At 37.9% G+C, this 14,941-nt stretch overlaps 1 protein-coding gene and 1 non-coding gene across 2 annotated transcripts; one reads left to right on the forward strand and one right to left on the reverse strand.

The window, feature by feature from the left end:
* Positions 1 to 325: 325 nt before the first annotated feature.
* On the reverse strand, positions 326 to 10,029 carry LOC120466859 (uncharacterized). Its single transcript, XM_039655517.2, has 3 exons — positions 9,967 to 10,029; positions 9,077 to 9,227; positions 326 to 2,543 (listed from the first exon to the last, which is right to left on the reverse strand). Exons 2-3 carry the CDS (start codon positions 9,159 to 9,161, stop codon positions 1,663 to 1,665), a joined length of 966 nt encoding a protein of 321 aa, XP_039511451.2. The 5' UTR covers positions 9,162 to 9,227; positions 9,967 to 10,029; the 3' UTR covers positions 326 to 1,662.
* Positions 10,030 to 14,404: 4,375 nt separating this feature from the next.
* Positions 14,405 to 14,476, forward strand: trnaq-cug (transfer RNA glutamine (anticodon CUG)). Its single transcript has one exon. It is a non-coding gene; the product is annotated as a tRNA-Gln (tRNA).
* Positions 14,477 to 14,941: the final 465 nt, after the last annotated feature.

Genomic DNA, 14,941 nt, shown 5'->3' on the forward strand with positions numbered 1-14,941 from the left:
CGTATGCATTAGTAAACTCAATCACGAACTAACTTCTTTTTAATGTTTTCCAGCAGGCAGAGTGGGTGGGATGTGTTAACCACGACAACAGGGTGGTGGTACATACACAGAGGAAAACCTCTGCTGGTATGAAGATCGCCTTGAGCCAGGCTGAGGAAGCTGTACATTTCAGTGTGACACAATTAGCAGATTGCTTACCACTAGTGTTTTACATAACTAGTTTGGACTTTTTACATAGATATTGCAGCCAATAAAGGTGTTTTTTTGTGCCCTGTTCAGCTGATGCAGTCCACACCACAACGTGTCCCAAGACATGAACCACCTCCATTCAATGTACATACTACACGGATCAGTGCGCACTGTGTGAATTTATACGCACATCTTGTCAGTCACAGTCATTTCACGATTAACATTTCCTTAATATTTTATTTCTACAGGTATACACTGGACATGTTAACCAGCCAGGATGTGTGGAGGGCTGTTGGGTTGGTTGTCAAACATTTTACAGCACACCAACTGGAGTCCATTATTCTGTACTTGGCCCATAGTGCCGGTACGGTCTGTAAGGAGTACTTGATTGAGGCAGCCGAGCTCTTGTACTCCTTGCCCTGCATGTCTTTTCATTTTTCAAGGACATATCACAAACTATTTGTACAGCAGATTAACAAATTGTCCACAGTTATTGTATATTAATATAAACTTTGTATTCCCCAATTATACAGGACTTGTTCGGACAAGGGTACAGCCGTTGCTGAAACCAGCATGCGGCGGTCTTTCTCCCAGTCTTTAGATATGTTTCCAGTTTCACAGGAGGGCCAGTCACCATCAAAGAGGCAACGCATTGATTATGGGTTACTGGGAGACCGCTATTACTACAAAAAGTGGCACCTCTCCCAGTATGACCAAAGAAAATAATATTTTCACTCTAAGTCTCCAAATCCATCATTGTTACCCATTAACTCGACATTAATTCACAGTGTCTTTCAGGTTACAGTGGCACGGCTGATTGGCCAGAAGGGGTGGACGAACAATTTCCGCAAACCTGAGGAGGAGATCAAACAATTATGGAAACCATCCTCCAAACACAGGGTCGAGACCGACCCTTACGTAATACGCTGTGTAACCGAGTAGATCTGGAAAGGCCTTGAACTTAAGGATTTCAGTTCTCCAAAAGGTTTCAGTAAGAAAACCGAAAAGCTGTGTAACCGAGCAGATCTGGAAAGGCCTTGCACTAAGGATTTCAGTTCTCCAAAAGGTTTCGGTAAGAAAACCGAAAAAAAAAAAACCTCCGTTCAAAATAAATGTTTGATTACAGGGGAAAATCGAAAATTATTCTGTGGAGCGGCTTGGAGCTCGAATGCATGGACGAGTAGTTAAATCCTAAGTTAAACTTTAAGTTGAACTAAAATAAATTGGATGGAGAAAAAACTTGTTAATGCTGATGTAGTGGAATTAAAGACGCAACATCGTAATGGATGACAAACTGAGTGAAAACTTATCGCTGAAGGATGTCCTGCTCGAGTCAACCTTTGCAATGAACGATCGGGTTGAGTAACTAGCTCTTCCAACGTTTTATCATCAAGCATGCATTTAAATCGACATAGTTACAGTTCTTAAAATGTGTACACTTGCTGAGCTTTAGGAAGCCTCCAGAGTCAAGATTCAGATTAGGGGCGTTTTGTTTCGGACACGTTCTGGCATCGGCAGACCAACCATAACGCTGCTGTTTCCAGGATGACCTCGCAAATGACGCTTCAGGTCTCTTCGATATGTGAAACTCATGTCACACTGAAAACATATGAAAGGTTTCTCTCCAGTGTGAAGTCTTAGGTGGATTTTAAGGGTCCCTTTTTCATTGAAACCTTTTCCACACTGAGGGCAGGTGAAAGGCTTCTCTCCAGTGTGAAGTCTCACATGAACATCAAGGTTTGATTTGCTTGAGCAAGTCCTTCCACAGTGATCGCACATGAAAGGCTTCTCTCCAATGTGAGTCATTACATGGCTCTTCAGGTCACTGCTGTCTGTGAAACTCTCTTCGCATTGAAGACATTTAAAGCAGTTTTCTCTCGAGTGAGTCCTCATGTGGGCATTAAGGGTTATTTTACGTCTGTAACTCTTTCCACACCGATCACATGTGAAAGGCATTTCTCCAGTGTGAATTCGTTTGTGGTCATTAAGCGTTGCATGATGCGCAAAACTCTTTCCACACTGAGGGCAGATGAACGGTTTCTCACCAGTGTGACTTCTCATGTGGACTTTAAGGCCTCCCTTTCCAGAGAAACCTTTTCCACACTCTTGGCAGGGGTAAGCGCTCTCTCCACTGTGAATCTTCATGTGAGCTTCAAGGTTTTCATGTTGGCTGAAAGTCTTTCCACACTGAAAGCAGATGAAATAACGTTTACTCCCCGTCTCTTCAGCAGTTTCTTGTGAGGGAGTCTTTTCAGTCAGCCAGCAGTCAGAAACGTTTTCCACAGTTATTACTTTAAGTTTCTCTTCCTTTACATCATCAAGTTCGTGAAGCTCCTCTTTCAGCGGCATCAGGTCTAAGGTGCAAACAGACAGGTTTAAGCCCAGTTTAATGGCACAAATAATTGCAAACTCAGAGAGCAATCCACAAGATACATATCACAGTTACAATTGTGACCGCATCTTTTTTCTCATTTCTGGAAGCTCTAAAATTGTTGTTATGGGCTCTATGCACGGCGGTATTTCCGGTGAAGGTGTAAGGATGCTCGATAACTTCCGCCAATCGTAGAGTCCAATGCAATACCGAGAATTTATACTGAATTTTATACTCCATGGTTATAATAAAGAAACGTTAGTCACAAAAACAGATAAAACAGACACCCCTCGTTGTGTTCATGCTTCATTTTAAAATTATATTAAATAAACATATAAAATTACATCTAAACGTATGTATGTTTCGTTTCAAAGATGGGAGGGCAGTAAATTTTGAAGACTCTGCCATAATCCCGTTTTCCTCGGTTCTCCGCCGCTTAAATCTCCACAACTGGAAATGGACGAGCATCCTTGCGTCAAATGCGGAACTTATGCGTGCATATAGCCCATTGGCTTTGAATGTCATGTGATTAGTGTGAAAAGTCAGATGAACAGATCAATTTAATTCCTGATGGCACATCTAGAAGAAGAGGTCTTCCTTGGACTACTAAAAAAATTAGTATGTAAAATGTCTCAATTAACAGATAGAACAATCATATTTTGTACATATATTCTTTAAAGGGTCAATTGTGACCGGTAGTATAACAGTGCTTCAATTGAAAACACCGGTATTGGCAATCCTACACTAATCATATGCCACACCTATGAGGGGGATGGATGATCTTGGTAAAGGAGAAGTGCTCACTAACAACAGATTTAGGCAGATTTGTGAACACTATTGAATGCGATGTCACTGACCATTACATGGTTACTTGCATATTACGTACTGCTGTAATATGTCATGCTGCGCCATGTTCTTGACCTGGTAGAACAATTCTTCCATCCACCATAGATAATTTCTCAAAAAGCCTATCTGATCTGACTCAGCTGCTGCCTGAACCCAAACAAACAGATGAACTAGACGAACTAACTAGCACTATGAGCTCCATTCTCTCTAGAACATTGGATATTGTTGCACCCATTATATGAAAAAAGTATAGCACCATGGTACAATAATACTACGCATGTTTTAAAGAGAGAAACCTGTAATTTAGAGCATAAATGAAAAAAAACTAATTTAAAGGTATTTAGAATCACGTGGAAAGACACTGTCACGTTATAAAAAGGCCCTTAAAACAGCCAGGGCTGAGCACCTCAGCATAGAAAACAACTAATAGAAAACAACCAAAATAATCCAAGGTTTATATAACACCATTGGCTAGACTAACAAATAAACAGACAACAGCTGAACAAAATATCCCATTACAGTTTTAGTAATGATTTCATGAACTTCTTCACCGAGAAAATTGAAAGCAACAGAATCACAACCGTAAACTCTCAATCTTTGCTCGCGCCTTATAATTCAGCCGCAATTATCACCCCACAAAAACAATTACAATGCTTTACAACCATAGAACAAAAAGAGTTAAATAAACTTATCACTTCATCTAAAACAACAATAGCCGCTTTCCGACCAAGTAGTTACAGGAACTTAGTTATAGGAACTGTCCACTTCTAAACAGTTCTAAGAACTACTCTCCCCCAAACTCGGTTTTGCTGCTTAACTCGCACTGGCCAAGTGGCCATAGGAACTGGTAGGAGGGGTAACACAAGCATGGCGACAGGCTTTATAGCGTCATCACTAGACGTGCCGGGACCTTAATAACGGAGAACTAACGGCGGCGTTTAAAGATTATGCTTGAGTTCTGTACAGAGAAACACAGAAGATGAAGGCTCCAGCGTAATATGAAATTAAGTAATATGATGGAAGAAGATAAAAGAGCAGAGCGCAGGAGGCAAACAAAACGACGGGTAAGTTTAGCTAGCATTAGCAATTAGCTGGTTGAATGCGCTATGTTTGTCTTAATCCTCGTTGTAATGTTTTGCAAAAACACACAGCGTATGGCAGACAGCGCGCTACAAGTTCCATGTTGACAGTGGGCATGACTTATAAGTTTAACCAATCAACGTAGACCTAGGGAAAGGGAACTAAAAAAGTCCTCGCTCTAGACTAGGTACTGAAAGAGTTATAGGAACTGCGGTCTGAGGAACAAAAAAAAATCCCCAATTTAGTCCGGTCGGAACACGAGAAAAAAGGGTTATAGGAACGTTAGGTTCTAGGAACTGCAAAAGTCCCTCCGGTCGGAAAGCGGCTAATATGTTTATTAGATCCTATACCAACTAAACTATTGAAAGAAGTGTTACCTATAGTGGAAGAGCCTCTCCTCAATATTATTAACTCATCTTTATCTTTAGGTCATGCTCCAAGAACATTCAAGCTGGCAGTTATAAAACCTCTTATTAAGAAACCACAATTAGATACAAATAACCTAGCAAATTACAGACCCATCTCAAATCTTCTATTTATGTCAAAAATATTAGAAAAAGTTGTGTCCGCTTGACTCAGCTCTTTCTTGCAAGAAAATGACATCTATGAAAAGTTTCAGTCTGGCTTCAGGCCACATCATAGCACTGAAACTGTGCTTGTTAGAATCACAAATGATTTACTTCTAGCTTTGGACCAAGGTTGTATCTCAATACTAGTTTTACTTGATCTTAGTGCTGCGTTCGATACTATAGATCACACATTACTCTTAGATCGACTACACAATTACAGTGGTGTTCAAGGAGTTCAGGTAAGCTGGTTCAGGTCATACTTATCTGACCGCTACCATTTCGTCTACATAAATGGAGAAAAATCGGCAAACTATGGAGTGCCGCAGGGATCTGTGTTAGGCCCTTTATTATTCACAATACATATGCTGCCACTAGGTAATATTATAAGGAAACGTGGAATTAGTTATGCTGATGACACTCAACTATATATTTCACGGCCAGATGAATGCTAAATTATCCAAATTGACAGATTGTGTTAAAGATACAAAAGATTGGATGACGCGTAATTTTCTTTTATTAAATCCAGACAAGACAAAGGTATCCACCAAAGGAGGGAGAGCATTTTCACATTTAGCTTCGAAGCTCTGAATTAGCCTTCCTGATATTGTTCGTTGCTCAGACTCGCTCTCCCAGTTTAAAACTCGACTAAAGATGCATTTATTTAGCCTGGCATTCATAGAAATTTTTTCTCTTACTGTAAATTTTGTCTCTAGTTCATAAACGCCAGAGGAGAACTGGCCCCCGACTGAGCCTGGGTTCTCCCAGGTTTTTTTTTCTCCATTGGGTGATCTGATGGAGTTTTAAGACACCATCGGGTCACTTGAAGGAGTTTTTCGGTTCCTTGCCACTGTTGCCTTTGGCTTGCTCAGTTGGGGATATTCAAATTAAATGACCCATCATACCATTGATCAACTCTAACAAACTTAGATGCCTTTTTTTTCCCAGTAATAAACAAATACTGTTAAGTTGTTTTGATTGATATTGTGAAGCAGCTTTGATACAATCTGTATTGTGAAAAGTGCTACATAAATATATTTGACTTGACATGACTAATTGAGAGAAATAGGCCTTGTGTACATAGAAAAGGAGCTCAGCTCATGACAAAAATGGGGGCAAAAACAAGTGTTGCATTTATAATTTTGTTCAGTATCCCAGAAACTTTCAAGGTGTTGGACTTTCTAGATGTACGCAACTGATATTGCAAACCAGGTGCCTCATTTATAAAACTTTGTGTAGGATTTGCGTCAGAAGTGGCGTACAGATGAAACATAGGACATGCATATGAACAGAAATATTCGGATTAATAAAACCGTGCGCACGCACATCCTACGCAGTTTTCCCTTAATAAATCACAATCAATTCTAAATGTAGCGCAGCTTTTGCGGCATCATGTCACGCCCAAAGTTGCCCATAAATAGTCCGTGAAACGCCCACAAGTTAATATTCATCAATTGAGAAATCATGGCAAACACAGAGAGGAAATAAAAAAAAAAACGTAACTTCACTCAATGTGAAGAAGAAGTTATCGCTGGCGAGGTGGAAAAGAGGAGAAATGTTGTTTGAAGGGCACAGTGTGCATTACTAATGCCAAAAAGGTTGTAGACGCCGTAAATGCTGTAGCCTCACAACCTCGGACTGTGGCCGAAATAAAAAAGAAATGGTCGGACATCAAAGTCGAGGCAAAAAAGCGTCTAGTCATTAATTAAATTAGAGAGGTGGCCAAGGAGTTGGGCGAAATCGAGACTGTCCTAACTAAAATAAACTGCACAATGAGGGAATTCTTAAATAATATATTTTTTCCACACCTTTTGTTGTGAAGATGCGTTCACTCCGAATCCTTCCATTTGCCACATCTTCTAAGAGCGCAAGATCAGCCATTGTGCGTCATTTTATTTCCATCCATTTAATTGCATCTGACAAGCTACAGATGTCGGTTATAATCTACTTGGAAATGGGAAATAGTTCAGCGCAAATGTAATTTCTTGCAGCTTTCTGAATGATTGAGACAAACGTCATACATTATTTTATCAAAAATAGAACAAACTAAATGCATATGCATGAATACCATGATTCAGTAGCTGGTGAAGACATTTTTACGATGAAAACAACTTTACCCATTGGACAAATAATACATCTATTTATCGATCTATCTATATATCTCCCTAATTATTTATCTATCTGACTGACTATCTAATTGCATCTATAACTGCTCCACCAGTTTTGTACATTATTTCTTTCTGTTTACCATCTTATTAATGAGGATGAATTGTATAACATGCCAATATTATTGCAGAACATATTTCACTTAAATTCTTTTTGGAAATATGTGTTAATTTGCATCTCCGTTGCAGATCGATCAAACGGGTGTTCGTGTAGGCTGTTAATTGTAAGACTTGCTTTGTGAAGTCTTCATGTTATTTATGAGAGGCAGGATTGCCATTTATTTTACTCAACCGTCTACAGTTTCACACACTTTCACGTTTTTTCCATCTGACGACGGTGTCGCCATTCCTCATTTCACCCGTTTTAGTGCGTACACCTGGGTCAGAGCTTACGTGAAGGACCGCACATTTTACCGTCAAGTTTGCTTTTATAAATACCAATTATTGCGTAGAGAGCGACGTATGCCTTCTTTTGTGCGTACGCAACATTTATAAATGAGGCCCCAGATGCCTATCTCACGTTCCACACTTAAAAAGCTGTAAATATTAGAATTGGAGGTCTTGAGTTATGTGACTGCATGCAAATTTAAAGATTTCTAATAAATTAAGAAAATTACTTGACTTTGACTTGAGAACGAATCCTCTAAATTAAACCAGTGTCATACCGCATGACTCGATAATGACTTCATAAAAATTGTATTTAAACTTTCAAAAATGATTCCGACATTATCTAATATACAAACCGCAAGTCACGGAAGCAGTGGCGGCTCTGATCAGAGTCTACGTGACGCTGTGCAAGTACAAAATACAGGAGTGGAGGAGAATCTACAAATATAGTTTGTTTGGATTTAAACACTTCGAAATGGACCATATATTCATTAAAATAATTTTGGTGTATGCACAATTTGTATCCCGGACATGGTATTTACTGGTCTCTCTTATGGATAATTTCTCATAATATCTAAAGATTATGAAGATAATTGATGTTGAGTTTTCATGATGTCTGAAACATAAAAGAGATGGTGTCATATCTTGTAGTTTTGCAATGTTGTGTGGCACAATCTGTCTAATTTCTTGAATTTTGTGTCAAGCAAAGTGAACATTATTAGTCTCAGAACGAACAGAAGTTAATGACAAAACGTCAGGACATCCAGAAACTTTCTCAAATAAAAAACATTTGTAAACAATAGTAACGTAAATAAAGTATTTCTAAAATGTATAAAAATAGCCTATAAATAAATAATACAACACTGGACTAATTAAGCTATACTAAGTTTTTGTAAGAGGCTATATGATATTATACAATCATATGCACAAGGCTAATTAGCCTTGGCATATTTAGATTTTGTCTATTCATCAATGCAAATTTACTAGGATGTGAATACAAGTTATTATTATTGTATTTGATTAAAGTTATATTAATTAACTGTGTATTTATTATATGAATAATATACTTCTGCATTTGTATAAATAAAGGCTGTTATATTTATTTTTTGCCCAAGCATGTATAAGGTTGTGAGGAATTGTGTTTATACAACCGAATATTGATTTTTATATTTTTTGTGAGTTGTACTTTAATAAATGAAATAATCCAATCGGTGAATAGTTTTTACTTCTGAAAAGTGAAAAGTTAACACAAATTGAATTTGACTGTTCTTATTTACTGCATTGAATAAATGTCATTAAAAGAAAATAAGAAATGTTTATTGCTGGTTTTAAAGCTTACTGGGCTTTAAATATCTATAGTTTTACAAATAAACAACATAAGATTGGCTCCTCTGTATTAATTGCTCTTCTAGAATCACCTCTGATATGGATCAAATGATCCATGAAAGTTCTGCTTTGAGAATGAAACCAACCTGTTTGTTCCTCAGTTTCTTCTTCTTTCACTCTGAATGTTTCTACAGTCTCCATGTCCCCATTTTCCGCTTTAATAAATGCCATCTTTATAATAGTGTCACTGATGGATCTCAGTCAGGTCACCAGGAGTTGTTTCTGTGTTCGGACAATCTGTCATGTTTAAAATGAGAATAATTAACAGAAAGGAAAATAAATCCAAACTAAATCTCTGTGTGTGTGTCTCAATCAACTCTAGTTCAGTGGACTGGTAAGAGTCAGCCTGAGAGTTAATGGACTTAAACATAAGCCAAAAAAGTAATTTACGGAACTCAAAACTAGTACCATATGATGGGGTGACCCCATTTTGATAACCGAGAACCAGGACACTTGGCCCGGCAAACAGATACTCAAATGATAGTTGAAGTTTACTAAAAGATGTCTTATTAATTTCAACACATTTGGTCACCCTACCAATAATGAATAAAAGAGCACAAATTATATGGACATGGTCACACATATCACTACTTGTGATATGATTCATAATTCTTGTGATTCTTAGACTTTGTTTGTCTGGTATTTATAAAATGAAGATTACAGCCTGCACTTTTACTTAAACATTCGCTGTTGGTTTTCATTACACGTTTGTGTTCGTTCGACGCGGTGATTCGAGCGCTTAATTCGAATCACTGAATCATTTCGCGAGGCATTTAATTGAGTTTATTTGATTAAGTTACCCAAAAGCTCAGTTCTCCGTCACTACTGCGCTTTGGTCAAATACTAACGGTTCGTTTCAAGCATAACAAACTAACATTCAGTGATACAACTTATAACTAATTTCATAGCTCTCATATCGTTATAAAAAATCTGCATGGTTTGAATCGAACACTTTAAAACGCTGTAAAACACAAACCTTTCTTCATCCGATTCCGAACTGCAGCTAATGAAGGAGCGTGTCGCATGCTTATGACGTCACACCACCAAACCAAAATAAAAGTCTTTTGTAAAAGATCCAAACAGATATAAATGTGGAATAAAATATAAATAACCAGGACAACACCCTAGCCATCCTATATATCACATAAAAACTAAGGAAAGTCAAACACTATATATATCACACAAAAACTAAGGAAAGTAAAACACTATATATTTTATATGTTTTATTTATTTATTTAATTCAATTGGGACTCAAATCTCAAATGAAGGTTCAAACAAAGGAAAGGACAGGGTTCCACATTTTATAAAATGAGTCTCTAATGGAGGGCTACATTTTTTTCTAGGTGTAGAAAGAACATTAAGTCCCTCAACTAAGAAAGATTGGAGGGTGGCATGGGGATTTCCAATATTCGTCCACTAGCTACCAATGACGCAAAAGCAATAATATCTCAAACTGTAATACATATATAAATGACAAGAAACAACAAAAAATATTTAACTTTGTATCAGCCTGAGATTTTTTAGACTGAGTGTATTGAAAGTGTTTATTTGTAAATTATTAATTCATTTGCCAATTCTTTTCCAAATTATTCAGGGACATTTCAATTTTTTAATAGCTTGTCCTCATTATTCACATTGGTTCTTCTAACCCAACCCAGATACAAGAGTCCGGGGTATATTAAGAGATTAATAAATGAGAAATAGATAGGTAGATGTAGTGGTTACAAAAATAGATAAAAAATAGTAAATAAATAAGTAAAATGTTATATGTGAGGAGATAAGAGTATGTATTTCTCAAATGTATTTTACAGTGTGTTTATTTCTTTGACGATTGATGTTCCCTGCTCAATTGATCAATTGTTTGTGGGCGGATCGATCGAAGTACAGACATGGTATCGAAAAGGATCGATCCTCACATAAAAATACAGATTGTAATGTGTGTTTTCACTCACTCACATTGTGTTTCAGAAAGGAAGCCCTGAACAATGCTTAGATGCCAGAGAAATAATCTGGAGTTATTTCACAATAAACAAATTAAAATTGTGCATAAATATTCAAAATGTTGACTTCAGTAAGATTTTTTAAATAACATTTTTAACAAGGTTCGATGCATTAAATTGGTCAAAAGTGACACTCAAGGGTTTAACACTGTTTAATAAAAGTGTTTAATAAAATTGTTATTTCTTAACATTCTAATAACATTTTTATTTTTAACATTTTTATTTTGTTTTGCACACGTTTTATGTGCAGGATTCTCTAAACGAGCCCAGAGAAGATAAAATTATTCTTACAAGAGCAGCGTGTACAATATAATATGTAACGCGCGAGCAGAGAGATTCGCGCTCGCGCATTATATGAATGTACTTTCGCGCTATAATAGTGTGCTCCACATTTGACAGGAAAATAACGCCATAGTTCTGCAGCATCCATCTTCCCTGTAACGTAACACCAGAGCACTGCTGTATACCCTCGGTCTCGCAGTCACTGCTAAAAAGGGCAACATTGTAAAGGGTCCGTCTGAAACAGTGTCGTGCAGCGAATGAAATACATTGGTATGGCGGTATATTAAAAATTAAAATCATAACAAAAATATACAATGGTTTTTTGGTATGAACTGGTATACCGCCCAGCACTACTTTAGCCTCTGGCCAAATAATAATAATAATAACAATAATTATCATCATTATTATAACATTTATTAGGCTACATATGTAGAAGACGCTTTTATCCATAAAAGGAACAAAGAAATTCTTCACATTTCATTCATAATACAGGTTGGACAATAATAATATTCAGGCTAAAGGGAGTCGCACACTGGACGAGAAGCGCAGCGCTGCGCCACGTCTAGGACAACTCCAGGTATCGCACACCAGACACGCACTTTCTCATCAGTGTATGGCGAGCAATATTGCTATGTTTAATGGCATTATGAAATGAAGATAATGTCTGTCCTATGTTATGATTGTACTGTACAATTAAATACAATCGTTGTTGAGTCTGCAGTCTGAAAACTTTACCTCAGAGCACCCCTTAACTGAATGAAAATCCAATAACATCAGCAATTGTCATTCAAGCACCTGATCTGTAAATAAATGCAAAACTAAATGTATATTACGGCGAAGTCAGGATACATTAGCAACGATTTGAGACAAAAATAATTAAAATTTTATATAAAATCATGTAAATGGCGCTCTGTGGCGCAGCAGAATTTTGAACACGGCCCTGAGCCGTTGCTGGACGCCGCGGACAGATGTCGAATGGTACCGCCGGTATGTGTAGACTCATAGAGAATATTGTGTTGTAATTTTTCAAGATGTGGTGCTGCGCGAAGCGGCGCTGAGCTTCTCGTCCAGTGTGCGACCCCCTTAAGATTATCCCAAATATTTTGACGATAATAATAATATTTTTAATAATTAATATTTTGATTAACACAATATTTTGATGCATATCCAAGTGTGTGTGTGGAGTGGGGGGCGTGAACACTTGCATTTTCCTATCAACAGTGGAAACAACTTAAAATACTCTATCATTTCTGGTCATACAGAAAATAATAATACATTATCCGCAACTACTTTTATTTGCGTAATCTCACAATAACAAGAAAACGTTGTGTTTTTGTAAAATAAAATAAAATCAGGTGCACTTTCATTATATCTGTGAACTGAAGCGCGAGAACTGAAACCAAATGTAGGTTAAAGCTTGAAATGCACTTTAAAATGAACAAATTCGAATCGAAAGCTAGTACTTTCTGATTTTGTAATCCGCTTGAAATGTGCAATTCTCTCTAAAGGTGCATCTGGAGATTTTAGCCGACAAAAAAATCTAAAAAAAATTTCAAACATATTAATTTCTGAATATTTTAAATGTTTAATAAAGGAGCAAAAAGTCATTAACGAATATCTGAAAATTCGTCGATATATATATTTTTTTTTTTGCGCAGCATTTGGTGTAGGCCTACAGGTCAAACTAAAATATTGGTATTCTTTGCGTTTTAAAAATACAACAACCATTAATTTTTCGTTTTGCAATTACGGGTTAAATAAGGGAAAACGAATGCAAGTAGCCTACTCTGACCGTTTGGACATAATACGAGACAGAGTTCTTGTTTACGACTATGTTTACAAGGATACTCACTAGGGATGGGAATCGAAGGGTAACTCACAACAATACTATACCGATAATATCATGCCGTGAAAAGGTGTAGTGCAGGTTCTCTCTTTTTTAAAGTCAAAATGTGTGAAAACAACAAAAGTTTTAGAGTATGTCAATTAAATGTAACATTTTAAGTAAATATACAGTAGACGCATGCTTTCAAATGGTCTCGTGTGTATCTGTGCAAGTTCTCGTTGCAGAGTGTCAAAGATGTCTGATTACAATACGTTTGTCCAATCAATGGTATAAAAGCCAAAGTGCATCCCGACTTTAAACTTAAACGTGGTTGGGGCATCTATTATGTTATTCACACTGCTATCCGATATTCCTTTAAAATCTTTGCGCATCTACTAATTTTGTTTAAATTTGACAGTCATTTAAACAGAAGTTTGGCAACCGACTAGTCTAATAGTAAAAAACCCTCTAAAGACATGTGTATATGATTCATTTGAGCACTTAATCTATATATATATGTGTGTGTGTGTGTAATGTATGTTGCCCCCTCATTTAAAGACGGGACCCACCAAAAATAAAATTCTGGCTATGCCCCTGCTCCCATGTCCTCCAGTGAAATATAAAACAAAAAAAAATGGCAATAGCCAATTCTGTCTTCATAGCTGTTTACTCAATTTTATCGGCCTTCGAAGGATGCAGCCTTCACATTGGGACACAGCAACTGTCAATGTCAAAAAATGAGTACACACTTCACTTAAAACTACATTTCCAAGAACAACTGGTCCAGTATAAAAAAAACAAAATTGTGTGGCTTTCCATCTATCCAGTTCACTCAGGCCATGTCCACACTAATACATTTTCATTTGAAAACGTATATTTTTCTCTCCGTTTTGGCCGTCTGTCCACACTGAGACGCCGTTTTAAGTCAACAAAAACGTATCGTTTGGAAAACGCTCTCCAAAGTGGATAAATTTGAAAACGCCTCAACGCTATCTGCCTTTAAGACGGCCAGGGACCAGCGTGAGGTGGTTGCATGGTGTAATGGTTAGCAGTCTGGTCTTTGAATCCAGCGATCTGAGTTCAAATCTAGGTGGAACCTTTTCAGCTTGTTTTGCAGAAGGGCGGGAAAAAACAAAGCTGATGTGCAACCGCTGATGTGGCGGTAAAACTGGCACTCTGAAACCAAGTCGGGATCGGGGAAACGTGGGCTTAAAAAGAAAAAGCTTCACTTGCTCTTTGCTGTCCTCCTTCTGGGCTGAATGACTAAACACCTCTGCCGCTCGGTGGGAAAAAGCCACCCACGCCAAGGTTCCATGGTGTAATGGTTAGCACTCTGGACTCTGAATCCAGCGATCCGAGTTCAAATCTCGGTGGGACCTGCTTTTGACAGGAATGTGCGCAGTACCTGGTCCGAAAAAAAATTTCCACAGAGCTCGTCCTCAAAAGCTCATCTGTGTGGAGAATGCAGGCATCGATGCCGCTACCTCTCTCATGCTAAGCGAGCGCTCTACCATTTGAGTTAATTCCCCTAGAAGGCGTGGCGAGAAGGTGTCCATCGCTCTCAAAGACAACGGCCTGGAGCGATCCCTTTTCTCTGTGCAAGTGCTGCAGCGTGGCCACAAAGCAAAGAGACCGTATTTCCTCTGTGCCGGCAACTTTGCACTGGCTACCGTTTAGTTGCACATTTAATGAAACTTTTGTGCTTTAAGCCTAGCAAATGGAAACGATTGCGGCCAGGCAGTAGCAGAAAGGATGTGTGTGTTGGCTCGTTGGTCTAGGGGTATGATTCTCGCTTAGGGTGCGAGAGGTCCCGGGTTCAAATCCCGGACGAGCCCCTTCTTAGG

Source organism: Pimephales promelas, chromosome 24, assembly GCF_988280905.1.
Source record: "Pimephales promelas chromosome 24, fPimPro1.hap1.1, whole genome shotgun sequence".
Classification (NCBI taxonomy): Eukaryota; Metazoa; Chordata; class Actinopteri; order Cypriniformes; family Leuciscidae; genus Pimephales; species Pimephales promelas.